The sequence below is a fragment of the Urocitellus parryii genome, chromosome 7, assembly GCF_045843805.1.
Source record: "Urocitellus parryii isolate mUroPar1 chromosome 7, mUroPar1.hap1, whole genome shotgun sequence".
NCBI lineage: Eukaryota > Metazoa > Chordata > Mammalia > Rodentia > Sciuridae > Urocitellus > Urocitellus parryii.
The window spans coordinates 30,503,765-30,529,976 of record NC_135537.1 but is presented as its reverse complement, the minus strand read 5'-3'; the positions used below and the strand labels follow the sequence as shown (position 1 = coordinate 30,529,976).

At 34.9% G+C, this 26,212-nt stretch overlaps 1 protein-coding gene across 2 annotated transcripts in view; it reads right to left on the bottom strand.

Moving 5' to 3' along the window:
* Nucleotides 1–26,212, bottom strand: part of Angpt1 (angiopoietin 1) — a 223,343-nt gene that overhangs the window by 58,383 nt on the left and 138,748 nt on the right. The window contains exon 4 of one of the 2 annotated variants that reach the window (XM_077800584.1): nucleotides 14,143–14,375. In XM_077800584.1, the coding sequence (XP_077656710.1) occupies nucleotides 14,143–14,375 (233 nt within the window). The remainder of the gene's footprint in view (nucleotides 1–14,142; nucleotides 14,376–26,212) is intronic. The other variant, XM_026384553.2, reaches the window with a different exon arrangement.

The window sequence follows — 26,212 nt, the reverse complement described above, 5'->3', positions numbered from 1 at the left end:
CAGCCTCCTGTCACTTTTTATATGAGGTTTAGGATTTACCATGAGGATTGGGGCTATGTCTCCTCTACTCCCTCTATACTGTAGAAGTCATCTTTGTATTTATTCCACATCTTTTGTGTTGGTCCCTCCCCGTTCCCTTCTCTATGTCTCTAATTATTCTTTCTCCTTTATCTTTATGGTTTTCTCTTCTCCTCACCGACTATGCAAATGTTTAGTAGGATTCCATTTTTGGATCTTTATTCCTTATAAATAAATTCATTTTGCAAACTATCTAACATGGCTTCAAACTTCCAGAGAGAATTCTAAGATACATAATCATTTTGAACTCTGCATTTGCCTCTCTCGAACTCATGATCCCTATTTCTACCATCTGTCAGGCAGTCCCTACTACCACCATGGCTTTCATTCATTTTGTCACCTAATCTTTCCTTCCAAACCCTGTGTTGTCTCTTTCTCTCACTGACCCTGCTTCCTCTCCTGGGTGTCATCAGTTAAAAATTAATGTAAGTGTAAATATAAGATAATTAGACTGTGACATTTTTATTGGTCTTCTGCCTCATGTTCCTCTCAATTAATTAATTCCTCAAATATTGATCGACCATCTGCTATAAATAGGACTTCCTAGGCAACAGAGATAGAGACATAAGAAAATACAAACCTACCCTTAATGTGATCACAGCTGGATGAGAGTAAGATTATGTGAGTAGATATTTCATGACAGAAGTATCCATGGCAGGGGCAGACTCAACTCAAGCCAGTTTAAGCAAAAAGAAAATGTATTGAATCATGTCATTGAACAATCCAGGGTAGAACTCTAGGTGAGGCATGATCAGGTTTCAAACAATGTGATGAGGATTTGGTTTCTGTATCTTTGCCCTGACTCACATCTGTTAGCTCTCTACCTGGTCACAAGACAACTGGCAAAATCTTCTAGGACTATGATGTTACCAGTTTAAAGGCAGTACCAAAAGAAAAATGGGATGATGACAATAACTGTCTTAGAAGTATGTGTCAAGTGCCCTAGGCACATGCAAGAAGAACATACTCCATCTGCCAAGCGGACTCAGAGAAGGCTGCTTGGAAGAGATAAAAAATACAAATTGTAGAAAGCTTCTCTGAGCTAAATTCTAAGAGTCTGGTATGTCAGTTCAAAGCCTTCCCTCACACCAATATCAGAAAATAAATCTAGAAGTCTTCAGAAGAATCATCATTCATTCTTTTAATTTAGCCTTATCTGTACATCCCATCTTTGTCATTCAAAGGGAAAGAATAGGGACATAAGCAGGTGCATGACTGTCTTTCACCAGCCAACATCTAGTCAATGAGCAACCTGACACTCCAATGCCAGCAGCTGTTCTTTATATCTTGCTCTTCCCTGCATTTCACCAGTTTCAATCCAGATGGTACATCTTCCACCAGACTGACTTCAGGGAAGGACCATAAAAGCTGAGGCAGAGGGTCACTTCAATTCAGATGAACCCTCCAGAGAAAACTTCCTGGAATGTGGAATTGGTAATTCTGAGTCTCAGTAAACCTTAGCAGAGAACATAAATAGCAATTAGCCTTGCTACCAGAGACAATGTAAAACACCAAAGCCTTTCTTCCTAACCATTTCCCAACAAGTTGCTGTGAGAAATCAATTATTCAAACATTCTTTTTAAACTCTAAATGTGGCTAATGATTCATATCTTCCCAGTATTTAGCAAACGTTAGAATACATGTGGATCAAGTTGTTTATTCAAGGGTAATCCCTGGGAAATTTTTTGAGCTGCCATCATTAGGCAGGATCATAGCATTAGAAATTGACCCTAAATCTGTGATTTCAACAGGTCACTGAAGTTCACTGAGCATATGGCTGAGTACAAACCATAAATCTGACAAGGTGCAAACAAGCAAATATTTGATTGAAAAGATTCTATATACTTTAGCCAGGTGTGTGGGCATTTTATAGGCCAGTTTGGAGACATTCCCTAGAATCCTAATTTGAAAGGACTTTTAAAACTGAAAGAAGGTAATACATTCCATTTCGCAGATATGGAAAAATGAACAGATTTCCAGATAGCCCAAGATTCAATATCCAGTGGGCAGATATGAGGGAGACTTAGCAGTGACTTTAAAAAATATATATACACAAATATATTTAGATTATATATTTAAATATATAAGATATAAATTATATGTGTATGATATGATTATGTATAAATATATTTATAAATATATACTTATGTATAATTATATAGAGAGAAATATATTGAGCTTATATATTCATAAAAGCTTAAAAACTAAAAATTACATATTGGACATCTTTTCTCACATAAAACACATGAGTGCAAACCTAGATATCTGAGTCTCGATACCTTAGCATGATATTCTTAGCTTACAAAGAAGGCAACTGCATATGGTTTTACATATAAATAGCTATGCTACAATATGACAAGCATATGAATTATTATTCTTAAATACTCTTAACTAATTTGAAGTCTTTGGTTTGTAGCTAAAAGCTTCTCCTTTTTAAATACTGCACTCTCTTTCCCCCATAGTCCTTCCAACTCTGGCATAAGGGAACACTTGAACACAATTTACTTCCTGCATTATTATTTTAATTATAATGTTTTGGAAACTGAGCTATATCTTACTCCTATTTAAATTCTTTGTAAGTTTATATTTTATAGATAATTTATAAAATCTATCATCTTCTTGGTCAAATATAATAATCATGATCATAATAAAATAAACTAATATTCACTGAATATTTACTATGTGCTAAACTCTGAATTTTGTATGCCAAATATGTTGTACATGCTTCATTAACCCTCATAAATATCTTATGAAGTGAATTATTTATTTATATTTTATATAAAAGGAAACTAAAGCCCAGAGATGCTATCTAACTTCACCACAACTTACAAGTAAGAACATTCCGATTATAAAGATGAGAATCTTAATGACTTTTAAATCAGCCTCTGGAGTAAAGCCAAACCCAAACAGAACTCCAGAGAGTCTTCTGTCACGGATTCCTCAACAATACTTTTCTCGAGTGACAAAGTCACACCCAGAGTCCTGGGTGGTTCAGCCACAGGCCTTAATTCTGAATGGGTTCCGATGGTTCTTGTGGAAGCAGGATATATAGGAAAGTGACAGGAGGCAGAAATGACAAGAGGAAAAATGTTGGCATGAAGATAAAAGAGCCACAGGCAGAGGAATCATCTAGGAGATGGGGACCCCCAGAAGAGATGTGAGTCCATGCCTGCCTACAACTTCAAAGGCTGGCTATCAGAGGACCAGGAAGGGAAAGGTCCCTGGGTCTGGGGGTGCAGCTCAGGGGTGGAGATGTGTCCAGCATGTTCAAGGGCCTTAGCTCAATCTCCGTCAGAGAGAGAGAGAGAGAGAGAGAGAGAGAGAGAGAGAGAGAGAGAGAAAAGGAAGGTAGGAAGGAAGGAAGGAAGAAAAATAGAAAGAGAAAGGAAAAGAAAAGAATGAATGAAAAGGTTCCTGAGCACTCTGACTGCTCATATTAATTCACATTGGATTTCCTAATGTCCATGCCTAAAAGTCACACTAACTTAGGACTAATTCCCATTAATTTAAGGCATGTTTCCCATAAGCACTGCTACTTGGTTTCTGACCCTACGGACTGTTGTTAGAAGCTGTAAATTTAGAAGAAGGGTGATCAGGAGGTGAAAGTGGGCATGTGTGTGTATGTTTGTGTAACTATGTGTGTGATTATGTTCATCTTGTAGTGTCAGGCATGAAGTCAATAAGAAATTGATAATGGAAAGCTTGTGTGTGTGTGTGTGTGTGTGTGTGTGTGTGTGTGTGTGTGTGAGAGAGAGAGAGAGAGAGAGAGAGAGAGAGAGAGAACTTTAAAAAGTAGGTCAAGCTAAGAAACAATACTTTAGGCATTGTATAAGATAGACAAATTATACTCTTTCCCCAAAGATACCAGGGTGTTATGATAGGAACTAATTCAGAGACATGATAATAAATTGAATTATTACACAAAGTCTTAATTGTATTTAATTTTCTCTTCTGAAAAGGTGAGGAAAAAACAATGAAAATATTAATCATCACAATATGATTGAGTTTTCCTAAAATTTTGCTAGTACAGGAATATATCTCTATTACATGTGGAATGCATTATCCATGAAATATAATGAATTGTAGTTATATGAAATTTAATAATATTGAGATACATTTATAAGATACATAAACTGTTAAATCTAAGTGGACATGCAAAACATTCTATGCTATTGCGAGATCTCTAATTTTGTGGTACTTTTTTTTTTTGCAGAAGAGTAAAATGTCATGTAATTCTACATGTTTCTACTAGAGCTTGATGAGTATATCTAAAGAAGCTTTCTAAGACTCCTCTGATGTGAAATGACTTGTGTATAATTTAATGCATATTCAATATCTATGACTGCTTAAAACAACCAAGAAAAAACAAAAAAAAATATATAAATGGAATTACACATAAACCTTGTTTAATCAAGCAATCATTCATTTTTCACGATACTCATGTTAAGGTTGGATGTGAGGTGTCCCCCCAAAAGCTCGTGTGTGAGACAATGCAAGAAGGTTCAGAGGAGAAATGGTTAGGTTGTAAAACCCAATCAGTGATTTAATCCCCTAATAGGGATTAACTGAGTGGTAACTGAAGTGGTAGGTTGTAGCTGAAGGAGGTGGGAATTGGGGTGTGGCTTTGGGTATATATTTGTATCTGGCCAGTGAACTCTCTCTCTGCTTTCTGATCATGATATGAGCTGATTCCTTCTGCCACACTCTCCCACCATGATGTTCATCCTCATCTCAAGCCCTGAGGAATGGAGTTGTTCTTCTATGGACTAAGACCTCTGAAACTGTGAGCCCTTGAATAACTTTTCCTCCTTTACAGTTGTGCTGGTTGGGTCTTTTAAGTCAGAGCAGAAAAAAAAAACTGTCTAAAACAATTTATTTCTATGTTTTCTCTTTGGGCACCCTGTTGGGAAGTTGTGAATACTGCATGACCCTTGCACTGATTCAGAAAGTCACTTCATGAACAAAAATATTTCAGGTGTCTCATGTGTGTTAATTTTCCATGTAATGTTTTCAGCCTGACTAAAATGTATTGATTTTGCACAAAAGACTTCCCCTGCATGTGGAAGAGTTTAAAGGGTATATTTTTGTGCCTTATTATGAGGGGACAAATAAGCTATGAAAAATGTAATGAAAGTCCTTGGTCAATGTTGTAGGCATAGAAAGTAGCTGCCAGATGCTTTTGAAAACTGACACACACAGAAGTTTTCATTGGAAGTTTTAAGTAAAGGAGGGTTTACTGTTACCACAAATATGTCACTTTGATTCTTATACTTGTGGTGTAATATACTTGAAGAATAGTATTTGACTACCAGTTGGGTATCTACTTGGAATTCTACAGTGATCATGGGGCTTCCTGAGGCAATAGTAGGGCACAAAACCAAGAGAAGGTATGGAAAAATTGATAGGGATCATGAAGTGTGGTGTTTTGTCTAGGACATGAGACAAACCCTAAGGCATCTGGTATAGGTATGTTAAGCCACTGGGTAGTAGAGCTAGGACTAGAACTCAGATAGTCTGAATCCTGTTCCTTCCAAAATGCCACCTCCTGTACTCTGAAGGCATCCATCATGGCTGCTCCAAGACATGGTGAGGAAACCTTCATAGTCAAAGTCCTAGCTCCAGGGAGATAGTCTGGAGAGTGAGTTACAATTGAGACTAGCTTTATGTGTATATATGTGTGTGTCTGTGTGAACAAGAGCACTAAACAACTGGCCGATCCTCCCTCTGCAACTCAATCTCTACATAAAACTAAACCCAAAGTTCAAACTCATTGTCCTAAAAGAACTCATCCTGATCATGAAACCAGAATGTTCACACCTAAAAATTATTGTGACTTTATGCATAGATGTGATACATACACAAATAAGGGTTTGATTGAACCGATATTACATTTAGTAACCTGAGTTTTTTGTAAACCTATTAAAGGGGAGCATCTTCCTTGAGAGGTACTGTATTGATATGACTGTATCTCTGGGATGGTCCCACTTGGGTTGTCAAAATCCTAGCCAGTCATAGAATGAGATTCAAAATTAGTTAAAATGTTGGTGTTCTTGAGTTATAAATAAATTATGATTTTGCATAGAAAGCTGAAAATGTCCTGCATTATTAGTTTCATTTATTTATTTTTGCAGTGCTGAGGAGGGAACCCTGGGCCTAGTTCATGTTACACAAGTACTCTGCACTGAGCTGCATCCCCAGTCCCTTCTACCACTAGTTACAAATGTTCTTTAAACTGACTTTCAGTAAAATACTATACTAAAAATAAATATTATTTATATACATTTGAAACCAGATATACAGTTGTAGCATTTCTCAGATTTTACTTATTTTTCCCCTTAAAATATAAAAAATTTCACTCCATAGTTCATGAGATACATACATTAAATAAACTTTTTTTTTCTTATTGTCTCTGAGAATAATCATGGGTGTCATTTGGTTCCATGTAAATACTGTAACTTATCTGTAACCAATGCCAGCTGTTCCCTTTTGTCCTTAGATTTAGAAAATATCTACAGAATTTGACTTGAGTGTGGATGAATCCAGGAAATGACTTAGCTAAATTTTTATTCAAACTATTTGTGTTTCTTTTCTTTAGCTAGCCAGGCTATGAAATCACAAGAAAAAGAATGGAGTTTGCTCTTGGTAATCAAAGAAGCACTCTCTTTTGTGGTCTTTTTGGTAACTTCCAGGCTCAGCTGGAACCAGGAGATATCCATCTGCAGATGGTTCAACTGGTTTCTGAAGTTGAAACTCCAATTCTAAATGAGAATTAACCACAAATTTCCAAATCGTCTCTAAAAGATGTGGTTTAGAAATAGTTCATGGGAGAGGTCAAGGACTGTATTATTTTTTATTTTGTTATCATTAGTTGAGATATCTACTCTTCACACAATTTTTTTTTACAGAAATTAAGAGTTTTCAAAAGGCAGATAACATGCTCCATCAAAAAGGAGAAATATACTATTTCCAAAAATAAACAGTCCCTTTTCACTTAAGCTAACATTGGGTTTTATGAAAGGAAGTGCTAGATAGTGTGTAGTTCATTTTAAGGAAATTGTAAATGTTTGACATAGAATTTTCTGTCAAGATAAAGCATTTCCCTCATTAAATGGGAACATGTACTCACTGTGGTGTTCAGCGGATGACTTCCTGTATTTTTCTTTCTTTTTCTACCTAATGTTAAATTATGCATTTACAAGTGGTTGAAAAAAAAAAAAACAAGCCTTTTCCTTGGTCAATGAAAACGATATTTCCCATTTTTATCAATGTTGATGTGAGTGACATTCAAGGAGTTTTAATTTCCTCCCATCGTTTCTGATGTTTGTAAAGTCATTCTTAACTCAAGGGACCTGAAGCTCAACCTATCTCATTCCTTGACTGAATAATTCACTTCTCGAACTCAATAGACACTGCACAGGAGGTAAATTCCTTTCAGATGGTAGAATTATTCTGAGAACAGAGCCAAATGACTCCTTGGCACTGGGAAGAAAGCAAATGTTTCATTTCCCCTCTGAAGAGGACAGAAAATAATGATCAAATGTCCCATACCACAGCAATCAGCCTCTGGGAAAGACCTTCAGCCCAAATAATGCAGATCACTTAAAAATCTTTACTATTAGTCATTATGTCGTTCAGATGATGTAAAGGAATTTTGGAAATGAACTTCACAGAGGATTCTATGAGCTGAAATTTGAATATCTTAGCAGGGAGATAAGTACATAAACATGGACATGTCTCTTGATATTTATTGTTAAGTTTCCTTTACTCCTGTCTCTCTCCCCTGTGTACCTGCCTACCTAAACCTGTTACTGTCCTGTTACATCCAAGTTTTTTGAATCTGGGAGTATCATGGTTTCTGTTTTCACTTCCTCTCACTCATTTTATTCTTCATCCTATGCATTTGAGTCATACAGTTGAGTCTTGCTATTAAAGGTCACATCCCAGTTCCAAAATTCACTTGCCGCTGAAAAGAATACTTTTCACTTGATTTCCTACCACACTGCTCACTACTGTTTCCCCCCAATTCAGTTTTTCTTCTCTCTCTCTCTCTCCCTCTCTCTGTCTTTTTCTGTCCCATAAATAACTCCAAAATTTCTGTTCTGATTTGATTTTACTCGTATCATTTTATAAAATGGACTTTAAATTCTTTGAAACGACACAAATTTGTGCCTGTGTCTTGCATTATGGGTGTGAGGTAAGTGGGAAGGAAATGTCCTACAAATTGTGTCAGATTCTCCAATGGATTTATGACCCTTCCATATGGTTAGGAGTCATTATTTTATTGCAGCTTCAATGATTTTATCACTTGCTTCTTCCGAGAACACACCAATCAGATTTCTCTTCTCAACTCCAGGTTCCTATTCCTCTTCCTGCTGGACTCCAAGGCTCCTCAGTCCATAGATGAAAAACTACACTCCTTCTCTTTCCTGCTTAGTCCCACCTCTCCATACTGTTTCCCAATTTTTGAAAAGTCATCAGCACCTTCTCAGTTACTTAACCTTGAAATTTGGAAGTTGTATTTAATCCTACTTCTAGAAAGTCATTGTTTATTGTGAATTATAATTATTTCAGTTTTAAATCTCCCTCACTTACTTTCCATTTGCCTCTGCTTGATTCTGACCTTATTTCTCTCCTAAGGAATCCCTTTGAGAACCTAATGGAAATCAATTTTACCTTCTCTTTCCAATGTAATACAGTATATAACGTACAGACTCCAGATTGTACATTTGGGCCCAGAGTCTCAGCCCACTCGCTTACTAACAGTTTGTTATTTAGAAATGTTTTGCCAATAGGTGCTCAGTTTCTTTATATTTCATAGGAAGTTAGTACCTATCTTAAATGAATTTAATATTTGCACATGTCTCAGAAGACTGCCTTGTGCTAAGATGTTTTTCCTAATGAAATAGTGGCAAAAACATCTATCCAGTCTCCCTGCTTTCAAAAGATTTTCAATTTTCCAGTTCATTCTTCCTACATTGTGACTAGGGTGATTTTTCTAAAATGCATATGTTATCGCCATCCTCATATATTGACTCTTCATTGCTTTAGGAAAAAACAAAAATGCTTCCTCCTTGATGTTCCTCAGTTTCTCTCTCTATTCTCATCTTTTCCCCTGCCCTTGATCCTGAGACTTAACCTGTGCATCTACTTATAGGACTCCCACCCCATGCTCTCAGGATTCCTGGAAAATATACATGGTATGTGGCCTTGCTGGAGTGTCCTTCTTCATTTTAAAGGATTGGCTATCATCTCCCCATTAAAGCCAACCTGCCTATGCTGGATTGACTTTTTTCCAGCTTTACAACCTTGAGAAAATTCTCCAGAAGATACAATGGTTCTGGGCTTGGTAGCTCCCTCATGCTGCTGAGTGAGGACTAAGTTCATCCAGGTAAAATTCAAGTACTGCTAGAATCATACTAAACATTCAATAAAATCCTCAAGAAGACTGAATGGAATCTAGATTCTGCAGTCATTTCTGTGTCCTTCCTATAATTTTAATACCCCTTAGTTTACTTTGCTGCAGAAGTAACCCCTGGGCTCACCTCCAACAATGAATTCTGAAATATAATTGGTCATTTACCAGTGTCTCTCCTATCAGACTCGAGGTTCCTTAAAGTCACAGACTGAAATACATCTTTCTTTCTTTCTCTGTTTTTCTTTTTTTCCCCTTCCCATTGGTCTGACCAATATCTGGCACACTATAGTCACTTAGCAAATATTTGTTAAATGAAAATGGATAAACATCCTTATCCCCCCAGAAGAGAATCTGAAACAGAACAGTTGTTGCAGAACTATTTTTTGAATGAATGGATAAATTTATGAATCACATTTTGGTATAGCAGGAATGTGCTCCACGCTGATTAGGACAGTGAGAAATTCGGTCTGTGTCATTTTATGATGGAGCCTAAACACTGTTTTCTTTTTAATTTTTGCTTTTTATTCTTCCTTTTTTTGTGCATACTTCATTGGGAATTAAATTTTCAGTCACATAATATGATGTTCGCCTGTGTGTGTTCAGTGTATGTGATGATGTTTTAATCACCAGTGAACATAGATGACTAGTGACTCTTCTGACAGTCACAGTACTCCCCCAAAGAATTCCAAACCTTGTTTCCATGCCATTATCAATGTAAACTATTCAATTCCAGCAATAACTGTGAATTGCCAAAAGCATGATTCAATCAGCTAAGCTTTGACACTGTGATAACACTGAGGATCATATTTCTTCAGTGGGTAATGTTTCTAATAATAAATGCGACCAAGTGTTTGCAGACTAAAGTTTGACAAAAATAAATGTGTTACCCGGAAGCCACACAAAATGGATACATTCAGTTAAAAATGACTATTTGCCTAAGACATCACTGTTGCCTGTTTGGAACATGCACAGTCAAATTTGATAAATTATTTCAGAAAATGTGTTCATCAGGTGTACTTAGCTTAAGTGCATTTCATGGCATCAGATATTTTAATAGAAAATATCCTGTGGAATTACACAAAGTTACTCTCGATGTGCAATATATATTTATTATATTCCTAGACCAAAATGTTTGGGGAAAGGTACATTCCAAGCCCAAACTTACTTCCTCAGAATTCCTTTATCTTGTATTTTTTATAAGCACTTTAGAAGGCATGAAAATGAAATTTTTAAAAAAACTATATTTTGAGTATTTACTATGAACAGGTACAGATGTTATTTCTTAATTTTTATTAATGTTTTAAAATTATTTGTAAAATAGGTATTTTTGTTAATTAAGTACTTTATTTGTTCAGGTGGTTTTTTTTTCTTTTTTGGACAAATAATAACTATATGTGTTTATTAAGTAAAATGTGATGTTTTTATACATGTTCCCATTGTGTAATGACCAAATCATGCTTACTACATATGCATCATATCATAAATGTCATTTCTTTGTGATTAGATAATTAAAATTCATTAATTTTTAGCAATTTTGAGCTATACAATTGATAGGTAAAGGTGATATATGGTCTATCACAACCTCATCAAGTAAATATGAGGATCACATTTTAGAAATAAGAAAACTGAGGGCAAAAGAAGCTTCTTGTATGACTGTCAATAGCTAAACCCTTTAGGGCATTGTATTCACACATTGTCCACAAAAAAATGTTTTGCTTATAGGAAGAATTAATGAGTGTTAATCAAATCTTATCCCTTGGAGGAGAAAGAAGGCATTAAGGTTTAATAAGTCAACTGTGTCCTCAACACTTGGCCATTTGCTTTTATACTGAACATCTCATTTAGTTATCATGGTGAAATAAACATAATTATCTTGACTTTATAAAGACTGAGATAGCTTTATAAAGGTTAAATTAATTGTCATTAATAGAAAACTCACTAAAGTTATTCTCTTGTGTTGTATGAATTATATGCAGGGGTCTCTCTGCAAATGATTGGGTTAAATTGAAACAAGAATTCTTTTAGTTTCAATTAAAACATTTGGCTTTTGGTCTTTGGGACTATGACACAACTTGTGATATTTTTAGAAAATCTTTTAAATTTACATTTTAGAAATTTTGGTGTGTTTGTGATGGTGTGTTGATTTTGGACTATTTGCATACAAACAAACTTAAAAGTAAATTATTTACATATAATCATCCTTGGATAAATAACAAATATATAAATAAATAGCATTTGGGGCATACAAGAGAGACTTGATAAAATCAAAGTTCTCTTTAGTAACTGATATTTAAACTGCTATGTATGCTATTTGCCATTTTAAATTTTAAATTCACAGCAAGAGAAGACTATGGCTACAGTGAAAATAAGGATCCTCAGATAATTGACATCTTGATATAAACCTTATTGAGAGCAAACTTCCCAGTTTTGTGTCTCTTGTGAGTCCTAAAGTAAGTATTTAGTTAGAATACTTAACTGAGATTAAAGGGAACAAAAGATTAACAAGAAACAAATAAAACCTATGGCTCCGAGAGCACAGAACTCAATGGAAAATCAGGCAATACTCTTACATGAGAATCTAGCCCCTGAAGCTAAAGAAGGATTTGCTTTAAGATTGCATATTAAAAGGAAAAGCTACAGCAGGAGGTCTAGAATAGTAGAGAGTTTCAGTCTGTGTTATTATTATTACTCTTTTTTGTATGTGCTAAATCATAGAGTACACACAGCTACTTTTCTCACATCCTGATTGGATGAGAAGGGTAACCACTATCACGTTGCCATCATAATTGTTCAATAAATGAGCCGAACTAGTGCTTGGTTGCTTGACGTTACACCCAAACTCCAAACCTAGGCAGAAATTTTGATTTTAACATCACACTCCCTGCCTCTAAAAGCTTAAAGACATATTTATTAGACAATACTCAAAAAAAGAAGTTAGATTATGATACGTAGGCAGACATATGAGCTCTGTGAGAATCACCACAGCTTGACATCTCTAAAATTGTGAAAAAAAAAAAATAACACTACCCAACTCCATGTGCTTTAAGTCTCAGGATGATAAGAAAAATGTGTTTTCAATTTTTCCCCAAATGTATTCATCTCAATATGAGAGTAGATATGTCTCATATTAATGCTTAATTTCTAAATACTCATGAGCTCTATTAAAATTCTCTGGCAGAGTCCTACCATGCTTTCCTTCCAGTGGGCTTCAACTCAGGGTTTTGGCAGGCTCTGACTGATTAGCAGGTTTTTCCCTTCCCAATCACATTACTGAGCACACCCAAATGGAGCTCTGGGGACTCACTGTTTAAAAAAAAAATGTTACTTTACAAAGTATATTAAAGGCTTGTTTAGACTATCTAAAGGAGATATAACTCAAGGTAATGGAGTGTAACAGAGAAATGTGAAATGTCATTAAAACACGATCACTTAATATAGAGTTATCTTCTATATTCATATCTATACATGAAAGTTTGAAGTCGAGCTAATTCTTCATGTCACTCAAGTTCATGATTAAATTAAAGGAGCCCCCACATGTATACATTACATATGCATGAGCCAGCATAGGATGGTTACATAAGCCACAGCTCAATGACTCCAGTAACTTGCAGAATTTACTGGAACTTTCACTCATCACCATTTATGATTGCATTTTCACTCAGAGAAAGGCTGGATAGAGAGTAGCACTACAGAAGGTGACCTCAAGCCCCATACTTTGAAGATCCAAGTGGTCTTGGGAAAGAGGTTCTGCTGTCTATGGACAGATGTTCACCAGAGGCACTCATTCAAAATTGGTGGGTAGACAGGTGAATAGACGGATGTACTCTAAAGAGAGAGAAGTCTGCAGATATTTCCAATGGCTACATGGCTCCAGATATTAGTGAGATAAAAAAATTTATAATTTCTACCATCACAAAGATGTCCTAGAAAAAACAATATGCCTGCCACCTCAGTTAAATCTTCCCTGAATAAAACTAAGGACAAGTGATCTTTAAAAAATACTTTTAATAATAATCATATTTTCTTATTCATTTTAATTTTGGGAACTGTCCCTAATTTACTTTCCTTTGAAAGCACCATTTTCACCATTTTCCTCCACTAATTTCCCCATCTCTCTCCCCAAAATGTAAGCAATATGAGTTTTCATAAGATCTTTCTTCTTTAAAAATCCACTATATTGACAAAATCATCAGCTGGTAGCTCCCTGGCGGTTCAAAGATACTAACTTTAAAATTGGGACATTCCTGAAACTCTTCCCAGCCATCTGAAGTAATCTTTAGCTTTGGCTAATTTCTATCCAACATGATTAAGTGTCTAACATCATAATATCAAATTTTTATCTATGACAGTGCAATAGATTATCTAAGGTTAAAAAAAGATGAAAAACAAAAGAAGTTAGAAAACTCTTCTAGAAAAAATATTGTGGATTCATAAATTTGAATTTAGGAATATATTCTCTGAAACTAAGAACATAACAAACTGTCAAAAAAAAAAAAGCTCACATATATTTCCAAAAAAAAAAAAGTTCACCTGCTGTTTGCTGTTTTCACACAGCAATCAATGCCTTAGAGAGAAGATTGTTATCTAATAACTATTTGCTCATATAAAATAAGGTATTTACAAAACCAAAGCAAGGAAGAAATTCTTACCACCTTCTTTAGTGCAGAGGTTGACGAGGTTGTGGACCGTGTCCATCAGCTCCAGCTGCTGCTTCTGCAGAACACTGTTGTTGGTGGTAGCTCTGTTCAACTGTCTCTCCAGCTCCTGGATTATGTATGTCTGACGAGTAACCAAACCTTGGAGGTTCTCTTTCTCTTCCTTTAAGGTGTCCAACTCCTCCTTATGTTTTCCCTCCATTTCTAAGATTTTATGTTCTAATAAACTACAAGGAAGTGAAAGTTATTTTTTAAAATACTATACAAAAATAAACAGTAATTTAACTAGTTCCTGAATTTAAGATTAGAAAAATTAAACTAGGTATTTCACCATGAAAGTTATTTTTTAAAAGAGGCTCAAGAATCTATAGAGTTTAAAATAGGAATTGTACATATAACATGTCAAATAAAGAATTATTAAGAATGCCAGATATTGTCAAAGTAATATTTGCTTCCTAAGTCTAATTAATTTCCTGGGGTAGATCTTGTATAACTAGGGTTGCTGATTTAGACTCAGACAATTATAGCCTAGATAAGTTGCAACATAGCTTTCATTAAGGTAATGGTCTAATAGAAACAGGTAAGATGATTCAGAAAAAATATGAACAAAACATAGAATGTACTTTTTCATTTACTTTTCTTCATTCATTTGGGATTTTGAAACTTTCACATTGATTGAAATTAAATTTAATTTAAACTGATTAAATTTCATAGTAGTTTTTGTCGGGTGAGGAAAGAGTATATTTGATGTAGAGTCTATAGGATCAGAAAGTTAGCTATCTGAGGTCAGAAATCCTTGGTGTTTTTGAGGTCAGAAATCCTTGGTGTTTTTGATGCCAGATCATGTTAACTACTAATTTCCTTTATTTCCAATCTGAGCTTTCTGGTGAGGCTTAATGACATCACTATGTAAATCAGGAGAGGAAGATTTCTTTAGGCCCCTCAGCATCTTACAAAAGGACTTGGGATGCTTTGTTCAATGTGATGTGATCTTTAACTGAGAACCTTCCTCCTCTCAGAGCTCTTTAAATGATCCTCTCCTAGTATATTGCACATGAAAGTGACAGAGAATGTAGAAGCCCTCTTGGATCCTGGAAACTGACTTGAGATAAAAAGCATTTAAGCATTTACTTTTTATAGAGTATTCAATATATTTTATTCCTCGGGAGAAAGGCTTATTTGATTTTCTCAGTTCTGTTTGCAGAGGGTTCAACCAGTCCTTGGTTTACAAGGTGTTATTCAAATGCAGCATACCAAAATGGGCACTTAATACTCTGAGCAATAGTCATTTCCTTAAGTTTCATAAAGAAGACACTAGGGAGTATTTTAAGTTTAATACTTAAATGGTACAATGGAGTGTGTTTGAAGAGTCAAACTTTCCAACTCTGTACTAGGGGGCAAGCTGTAATATCTGGTTATCTTTTATATACATGGAGAAATCATGGCAAGATGTGCTCTTGGATATTAAGATCTTTGCTAAAAAACAACAACAACAACAAAAAAAAAAAACACTAACAACTCTTTAGAGAAGAACGTGCCAGAAAAAGTTGCTTGTGAAGCTGAGCCGAAGATCCTACCTTACACCACTTTCCATATAGTGTGTCTAGTTCACACTTGCAGCATTCACATGGAGACCTATCAGGGGTTGCTCTTGGTGTTTTATGCAAGGTCAGAAAAGGCAAGCTTCTCTTCTGAGTTGCCTTCATTCTACTGGACACCAGCAGAGAAAGGAGCCCTGCCCTTTGCTGACCTTACAGCAAACCCAAATTGGACAGATCTTGGCTGTAGTTGATTGAGGAAAATGTGATGGTCACTTTTATTTTAGAAAACCTTTTTTGGAAATGAAAAACTTCAGCAAGGAAATCAGAGGAAGATGAAAAACAGGATCTCTAAGGGGTAGTTATGACTCATCCTTTAGTAGTTCCTTCTGTGCCAGTAACTCAGTGCTGTTAGAGATATTTGTAGTAAAAAGAAAGGAAAGAAAAAACAGCTTCTCTATTATCTCTATTGGTTAACAATGTCACCCGACCTACTGTTAAAGTGTTGAGTGCGCTTGTGGATGGCAAAGGAGGTTTTCTCTGTTGTCTGTTGAATTTGGGCTTTCCCCTCTGAGAATTAACCACAACTGATGCCTCAGCTCATTCTCAGTTTGTTTTTTAATTACCTTTGTTTCTATTACTGGAGCAATAATCAGATGCAAGATTATCATATCTAGTGTCACTAACTTATTTTTAAAAAATTGTCTTTTAAATTCACAGGAGTTAAAGTATCTTATCAGAAAACCTGGGCATTCATTAAAATGATGATCATGTATAGCTCAAAATTTGAAAGTCTTATAAAGTCTTATAAAACTGGATAAAAGTTCTGAATTAACATTGTTATCTGAAATATGATGATCCCTGGCTTCCGGTTTTCCTAATCAGTAGGTCATATATCCTCTTTTATATACATCTTATGTTTATTAGTTGCTGTATCAATAGTTATATAAAATATAAAATGATGCTATTCCTGGTCTAAGTATTTTTGGCGAGGAAACCTCAAATTAAAAAAAAAAAGAAACACAAACTATAAGAAGCTTCTTGTTCAGACATAATATATTTTCTCATATTTTTGCATTAATACCTACTTTTGATGTATGCCTTCTGTAAGAAGGCATGTACTTAGAGACAGCTGCTATCTGAGATGCCAATAAAGGAGGTAGGTTTTTTTGCTTGTTTTGTTTTATTTTTTAGACTCCCTGAAGATAATCTCTCCATCTAGTTATTTTGGGAACTTGTCTTTCACAATATTTGAACCTTCCCATCCTTCCCATGTATAAAATCAAAATTGTTTTTAATTTTTTATTTTTTGTTTTATTTTTAACTTTAATTTGGAAAGACCTGAAAATTAAAAGCTGGTCAAAGAAGTCCTGTGTTATCAAAGGAAGCAGTTCTGGAAACTGAGTTGTGGAAGAAAAGACTTGCATTAGCACAATGGAAAGTACACTAATTTTCATAATTTACTAAAGAAACTTCAATGTACCATGATTATCAGGTATCAAAGGACATCCACAAAGCCTGATACCTTAGAAGAGATATTCATGTAAGGTGAAGAAACAAGAAGCTGCTCTGTAGCATGGATATCTCACAGGATTTGGAAACCCAAATTATATGATGACAACCACAAGCACATTGGACACATGTCACATGACTGGCACATTGTTTCCCAAATGGCAGGTCCTACCAGGTAATTTTCTCTTCTAGTAATTTTCCCATGTCCTTTCTTCATTTGAAACTTTTTAACGACCCTTAACCGTCTCTGACTTTATTCATTAATCTTTTATGTTAATAATAATTTTCTAGACTTCTTCAGGGAGACTCCTGGCTTCTTGACCCTTCCATTTCCTTTGAGGACTTTTATCCCACTATTTCATCTTCTTTTCATGCCTGGCTTCCAAGACACTCTTCTCTCCTCTTTGATTCTTCTCATCCATTGGTTATTATCTACTTTGGAAGTCAGCCCTTCCTCCTCACCACTTCCAAAACAGTTTGAATCCAAAATTTACTTGCCAGAAAATTTTAACTATCTCTAGTTATCATCACATGTTTGTAATATACCATTATAGTTGTGTAGCATTAAAAAAAACTTATGTACTTTGATTCTTAAAGCAATAGTGATACAGACTAAGTAAATCTTGCAAGCCCTAGTATATAGGTAATAATCTAAATATCCCCCAATCATGCAGATATTAAGTGTCAGAATCAGGGTAAAACACATGTCTTCTAACTTGTCAGACTAGAAATCTGCCCGTGACATATCCCACTGCTTTGAAAATAAGCACTAAGCACTAACTATAGTCTCCTCTCTCTCTCTCTCTCTCTCTCTCTCTCTCTCTCTCTCTCTCTCTCGTATTGAGGATCAAACCTAGAGGGGCCCTACATCCCCACCCCTTTTTCTTTATTTTTTTAAATTTTGAAACAAGATCTTGCTAAGTCACCCAGGCTGGCTTTGAATTTGTTATCCCTCCTGTCTCAGACTCCTGAAGTCTCAGAGATTGCAGGCATGTGCCACCATCTCATCTCTTTCAAATAAAATAATGTAATATGTTCAATGTAATTATGTTCTAACAGAAATCAAGACATCACCTTGACATTGCCTTCACATTTGCTTCTCTCCATCTAGTTATTTTGGGAATTTGTCTTTCACAATATTTGAACCTCCCCCATCTTTCCCATGTATAAAATAAAAATTTAGTTGTTAAAATAGTTTCAATAATCTGAACTTAGATTTTCATCAGTACTGCTCTACTTTAACGCCTCTAACATTAAATTTATTTTTTTAATTCAAAGTACTGATCATGTTTCATTTTGACCCTGAAAGTTTTTGTTGATTCTTTATCATTTCTCCTAATGGTTAGTTGGGAGATGCTATGTCAGCTAGGCAAACAGACCTCTAGATATAGAATTGATCTTTAAGACAACATCCCAGCTCCACAGTCCTAAAATTAGGTAGACAAAGTAGTCACTTTGGCTGATGACTGCCTTCAATAACAATATAAGCTTAGGTTTAAATGCATAGCACAAAACTGGGTACTTGCTCCAAACTCTAATGGGTCATTTTCTGGAGTGCATTCAGTATATCTTCATTAAGCAAAACAAGAATTCCATTGTCAAGATTTTGAGGAGCCTACATTAAATAAAGATTTTATTAAGATGCATCTTTTAGGATTAGTGTTCTACAGAACAACAATATATGAAGTGTGCACTAAATCTATACAAATTGAGCTAGAAATCCAAAAAGAGAGTTTCTCACAGGATTTTCAGTACTTCCTGTTTCCCATCTTTCTGGAAATACTTTGAGAAGAGACATGCATAGGATTTTGGCACTTGACTTCTAGCTTGAGACAGAGGTGCACTTTAATGAAGAATAAAATAAACAAAATAATCTAGATGTTGAACTTCAGTAAAAGGTTCTAAATGAATGTACACAAAGCCCCATTTGACGTTTTTGGTTGATGTCCCCTCCCCCATTCTGTAACGTCTGTTTTCTACAACATATCTTATTGGAAATACTTTAAATCATTGACCACATCTTGAAACTTTCACAGAAAAATCACTCCCTTTCAAACTGTTTCCCACAATAGAGCTCTTAACATAGCAGCCAGTGAATTCATGGGGTGAGATTCTCCTAAGCTGAGTGTGTAAATATAGCCCCTCCAACAAGAAGGAAGATATTAAAATATAGAAACCTGCTCATTATTTCCTGTCTGAATTTATTTACAAATTTTTCAACTTCTCATTATTTTTTAATATGTATAGTGTTGACATGTGTTGCAGATATGGATTTGTAAAGGGTTTTATTTTTTTCCTGGTTAAATTTATTCTTTAAGTTTCTAATTTGAATAGTACATTTTCTTTCAAAATCTGAAATCACTTTTGTTAAATAGCAGAGTATAGATGCTTTAAGTAAACATTAGAAGATAAAATTTTTAAGGTTTAGGGTAGATATGAATAAGTTAAATATGTTGTGAAATCAATAAATCAAGAAAAAAAGACTGATAACTTTCATAACATAAAAACATACTTCCATTAAAATATAGGTTGGAAAATAAATAATTAACTTGAAAAACTAATTGCAACATATAAGACAAAGCTTTAATATTTATTTAAGAGCTTCTGTGAGTTAATAAAGCAAAGATGAATAACCTAATAGAAAAATGAGAAACCTGTAACTAGAGTAGGCACAGAAAAATGCAAATGGTTAATAAATATAAAAAGATGCAGGTAGCCAAGTTTTGGGAAATTAGAAAGCTATGTTCACTTGGAGAGAACATAAAGTTCACTAATAACTTGTCAATATTTCCAAAAATTTTATATCATGAATTCTAGTTCTAGTAAATTATCTATTTATTAATATAAAATATAACAATTTATCAATTATAGTATGTCTACAAAAATGTGTTGCTACTTATTCTTTAAGAAAAATTGAAATAAAACTGTATATAGCTATATGTGTAATTAAAGTCTATACCCATATACACCCAGCATATAAATATGTACATGTTTTCAATTGTGTATCAGTGTATATTTGTGTAAATATACAGAGAAATAAGAACACACAATAGATACGTATATATTGGTATATTCAAAGAAAAGTCTGAAAGAATAAATACCAAACTGCTAATCTGCTAATGAAGATTCTCTGAAAGGGTGGGGGGGAATGGTGGTTTTAGTGTAGAATTAGCAAGACTTTAACCTGTAATTGAGTGTATGTCTATATAATTTAATGTTTATATTAAATTAGCCTTTTAAAATATTTATCAGAGAAATGTGGTAAAGAGCCATGAGACTAAAATGGACTGGGCAGATCCTGGCAGAAGTTAAAAAGTTGGGCTGAATTAGGGAACTTAAGAGTCTGGATTGATAAAGCTGGACACCATGCAGCAGGCCTTTGGGAATGCAGAATTAATGACGTAAACACCATTTTATTTATGAACAATTAATGGATTTATAATATTTAATGTAAAATATGATTAGTATTTTTCACTAAAAGTATTTTTTGTTTTACTGTGTGAATGTGTGTTTGTGTATATGTATAGATAAAAAGCATTGGTTGTGACAGAACTACTGGGACATTGCCCCATGAATTATTCATTTGGCATTCAACAAACACGAGCTACATATGCCATGTGAGGAGAATTGTGCCCAAGAATAGAAAAACTATGTATTATTAATCAGAAGATCACAGTCTAATAGTGTAGCTACAGATGAAATAAACACATGCATACATACACAGAAGCACATATGTGTTGTAAATTCATGATATAAGTCAACCAGGGGAAACAAAGGTAAAGTGCTATCATAAAAATTGGGATGACTGTCTACCTGGAAGCTACAGAGAACTCTCAGAAGGGGTGACATGTGCCCCAAGTTTTCAAGAATGAACAGGAGTTTGTGAGTTAGATAGTAAATATCAGCCGTGCCAAGCAAAGCAAATATCAGCTCTGTTAGAGATAATATCTGTTGAGCAGGACATGGACACACTAACATGATTCAACGCTACTGTGCCTGCAGGCACTGTTCTTAGTGAGTTGCATGCTGTCACTCAATTAATCTTCATTTCAGCTCCACACAGCATTGTTATCATCATCCCTTTATTATAAATTAGTAAATCAAACCATGGAGATTCTAGGTTAACCTGCCCAAAGTCACACAATAATGTATGATGGTTGCAGCAGGAACCCAGGCAGATTAACCTCAAAGCTCATGCTCTGAGCTATTAGGTCATACCTTCCAAAAATTAAGACTAGCAGAAGTAACACTGCAAAATTATCATTATAGCCATCACAGACTTTACCCTGTGTGAAAGAACTTGAACCTTCAGTCAGGTACAGGGAATCATTAGGGGGTTAGAAGGGCCTTAAAAGACAGCAACAGTCTGACTTGCATTTCACAAAGACCTTGGCAGTGTCTGAGTATTACGTTTGGCTGGCACAAGGCTTGAGACCCAGAGGTCATTGCAATGGCCTAGACAAGAGATAATAGGAGTCTGGTCTAAGATATAGTCAGTGGGAATGCAAAGGACAGGATGGATTGGAAAAAGTATTTAAAAGGGGGAATAAATAACAACAGTGATTAGTGAGTTGCAGAGGTCGGGGAAAGGGAAAAATGCAGATGACCCTTCAATTTCCAATTTGATCAGAATTCTATTTTCACTCTAAGATCCTGAGGTAATTGAAATTTAAAAGAAGAAAGATGCTATATACCACTAATTTCATTGCTTAAAAATTTGAGGGCTGGGGTTATAGCTCCGTGGTAGAAAGCTTGCCTAGCCCACGTGAGGCACTGGGTTCGATCCTCAGCACCACGTGAAAATGAATAAATAAAATAAAGGTATTGGGTCCATCTACAACTAAAAATAATTTTTAAAAAGAAAATTGAAAGGAAAATAGATAATGTTCTTTTCAATAAGCCTACACATGTTCTATTTACAAGGAATGAAATAAAATTTTTAATGAAAATGAAATAAAATTTTTAAAATGCATTTTAAAAAATATGCTTCCTCTATCCCTGCTATCCACAGCAAATATAATTCAACCTAATCCAATGCTAGAACTTAGCAAGGTTTTGTTTTAGTATTTTTCAAAGAACTTATCAAATGGAAGTGAGCTTCAATTTAAAAGGCAGTGACATAACTTTTCATTTCTTTAGGCATATTAACAATGAAAGCACCTCTACTTTATTAGGCCATTTCAGTAATTTGTTTGTAATGCATAATTTGGTCTATTGAAATTGTACAAAACTTCAATCACTTACAATTAATTAACTTAATAATTTCCCATAACTCCAATTGGAAGATAGATGAGGCTTGTCAAAAAAAATTCAGTGAATTTCCAATGTAAAATAAATAGTTTATATCTCCTATGCCAATATTAGAAGGACTAAATAATGATGTGTACAGTGGCAGGCCAAAAACAACTGGCCTACCACTTTCTTCAGTTTTATACTTGTTTGTGTTAAGAGACTAACTTGACAACCACATCAATTATACTTTAGGCTGCATCATGTTGTAAAAATATTTTTATAATAATTAATGCATAAAATTGTCATGGACTTAAACTTTCATTTTGCCATACTTTGACTCTTTGGTCAAGGGCAAGTTATTTGATCTCTGTGAACTTCAGTTTTTTTAATGTGTAAAATGAAAATAATAAAACATACTTTGCAGAATTGGTTAGAGGCTTACCAATAGTGAATGAAAAGCACCTGGCTTAGACATTCACATTATAATAAAGAGTTAGGGAGCAGCTAGTATGGCTTGAACTACTTTGGAATTGCCACCACATGTAGAGCTCACTTCACTCTGAGATTTCCCTCATCTTCACCTGCATGTTCAACATAGTTATCAAGAAAACCCATATGCTTCATTGTTTTTTTATACAGAAGGAGTACTGATTTTCCCTTTCTGTATACCTTGTTGCAACAAAAAATATTTCTTCTGGAAACATCTTTTGCCTGTCTGTGGAAAAGTTGGAATTGTGTATAAGATGTGTACATGCCTTGAAACATAGCCAAATGATCTCTCCATTAGACTAAAAGATCCAGTCTCATATTTGGTTCTGTTGAAGAAAATTGCATTATGATATCTTTCCCTGTACACTTCTTTTTTCCATTGTTTTTAAGCAAAAGCAGTGGAGGAATTTAACACTGAAGGAATTTAATAAAAGTTGACAATTATGCATACCAACTTTGTGCTCCTGCCTCCTTATGAGTAGGGTAATTATTAATGTTTTCCATTTACTTGGGTTCTTGGTTGTGTAATTTCAGTTATATAACTGGGTTATATATACTTCCAAATGCCTTTTCCTTGAAGTAAGAACCAAAACCACATTTTGTGATTAGTGTCGCATCCAACCAAGTAAAAACAATGTTTCCTAAAGAGAGTAAACTGGAAAATTCTCAGAACCACCCCCACTCTCTTGGTAAGAAAACAAATAGTAGAATTAATATTGCTAATCCAGTTCTTGCTTTGTGCTTTTGGCTATCTAGGGGGTAAAGAAGTGAATCTAATGAGGCCAAAAATCCGTTTTCAATCCTACAAGTGAGGCATTTAATTTGTCAGGATGTAAATCAGCAGGAACTCTCAGCATGCTTGTGTAGTGTAATCCTATCCATAAAATATTTCTCCTTGTTCTGCCAAAGAGATGGTGACACTTCTAAGGGCCAACTCACCGCCTTGGCTGAGAAGGCCCCATCATACTCAAAGCTAGTAAGTCACATACCCAGATACAGCCCCTAACATTCCTTGGGGAGGAAGAAAAGCTTAATTTAGATAATCCCTTCTGCAAAGCGTATTAGCTGATCCAAACCAGACCTGGCTAACTAAATTCAAGTTGTTACTACTTTTCAGAGATGCTTCAGTGTAGAAAAAGTTTCTTCTTGCATTTGGAGAACTACAGTTATATAAAGAACAGATAGGGATGCTCAATAATTTTTTTTAAAAATACAAACTGCTTTATTCTTGACTTTTCGGCCTTCTCTTCAATTGAATGGAAGGAACACTTTATTGCTGTATGAAGTGGTTGGCAGAACTCCTCTTATTCCATTGCACATGTGAAAATAAATGGTAACAATAAACAAAATAGGGAAAATTGGCTACATATCACAAATGGATTTTCTTTGTTGTTTATACAAAGAAAACTCTTTTAAAAAAGTGGTTCAGACAGGCATGGTGGTGCAAGTCTAGACACCTGAACTCCTGTTGTCCTAGCGGCTCTGGAGGCTTAATGAGGCCCTAAGCAATTCAGTGAGACTTTATCTCTAAATAAAAATGCAAAATAGGGGTAGGGATGAGTCTCAGTGGCCGAGTGCCCCTGAGTTCAATCCCCAGTACCAAAACAATAAAACAAAATTGGTTCAGGGAAAAATATAATTGGCTTAAGAACAGATATTCCACCAACTCTCCCTTGCACATGTTAGACCCTTCCACAAAAGGACAGATAACTTTAGAAATTCAAGCAAGGCCAAGAGGTGAAACAATTGACAGACAAACACCTCCAAAGCCACATATAAGATAACATCATATTTGAGGAGTTCAGAGTCAAAAAAGAAGCAAGTGTGGAGAAGGATATAAGACATGTCTTGTATTAAAATTAAAGTCTAAACACCTGAACTCCTTGTGCAATGCATATATTATTAGAAAAAGAAATTGTCATGATCTTGAAAAATTATCATGAGTAATAAATGATAGAATTTGCATATAAAAGGAAACTTGAGTTTTCAATATGAATTAGAATTTAATTAGGGAGACAAATGTCTTTAGCAGAAGGCATGTGTGTGTGCTTGGGGTCAGGAATCAGTCTCTGAGAGGCTATAGCACAAGGAGAAGGTCTTGAATTTGACCAGAGGAAATTGTTTTGAGAGTTCATCCTGATTCCCTTTTACTGCAAGAACAGAAAGAACAACTTTTAATCAGTTTGCCTTTAAAACATTATATGTTTCCTAGTGAAAATCCCACAATAGGAAACAATACCAGAGATCAGCTCAGAAATCATATTGGGAAGGCAAAATATCCAAGAATTTAGGTAGAAGTGATTTTTTTAAAAAAGAAAAAATAACAACTGAATATGAGACGAGAAAAGAAAAGAGAAAGAGGTGGACAGACAGACCTTAGTATAATTGATACTTAAGGATGGCATTTGTTTTTATAGTTAAGGATCAGACCCTTCAAGGTTACTTGTTGAATTTATGAGCTCCTGTCAGCTAAAGTGCCAGACACAAACCAAGAGATAATGCACACATGAATACGGGAAGCATCAACGGATATGAGATCATACTGGCAACTTTCTAAAAGATAAATCACAGGTGGCAACACACCTACTGAGAGCTGGGTTAAAACCACCCTGGGTTACACCTATAAAACAAAATATCATACAGCTATTAAGAATGTTATTAGAGGGACATTTTGTTGATATTAAAAGATACCTATCTCCAAAGAAAGCAGACTGAAAAGGGGTGTACTGTATGACACAACCTTTTGTGAAGAATATATTCATATTTGCTATTCAGAAAAAGATTCATCTCTACATGTTGGAACTACGGCTTTTAATTTTCCTTTATTTATTTTCTCCTTTTGCTACAAAAAAAAAATGTGTGTCATTTCCATAATCCTCAAACAAATAATGACTCAAAAACGAAAATTGCCATTGTTCTACATATTCAGGATCCCTGGAAAAAGGTTTCCCAAAAGATTTTGAAGTATCTGAATGTATATAGGGTTCATTTTAGCAACAAGAGTAAAAAGCACAGGTTGGGGACTCTGAATCAAGGGATGGCTGAAGCAAAGTAGGCCTGTCACATGCATGCATAGATCTGGTTATGTGAGACTACAGTAGGATGAGTGGTATTTTTCAACAGGATTTCAATTCCAGAATATTTCATCAGGCAGCCAGTTCAGGGTCAAGTCCTGTCAAGTTTATTTATAGTTATACAGTTTACCCCATGACACCGCACAAGGATAAATAAATATATAACTTAGAAATACAAGTCATAGCACATGAGTGATCCCTTTCTGATTCTAAACTTAC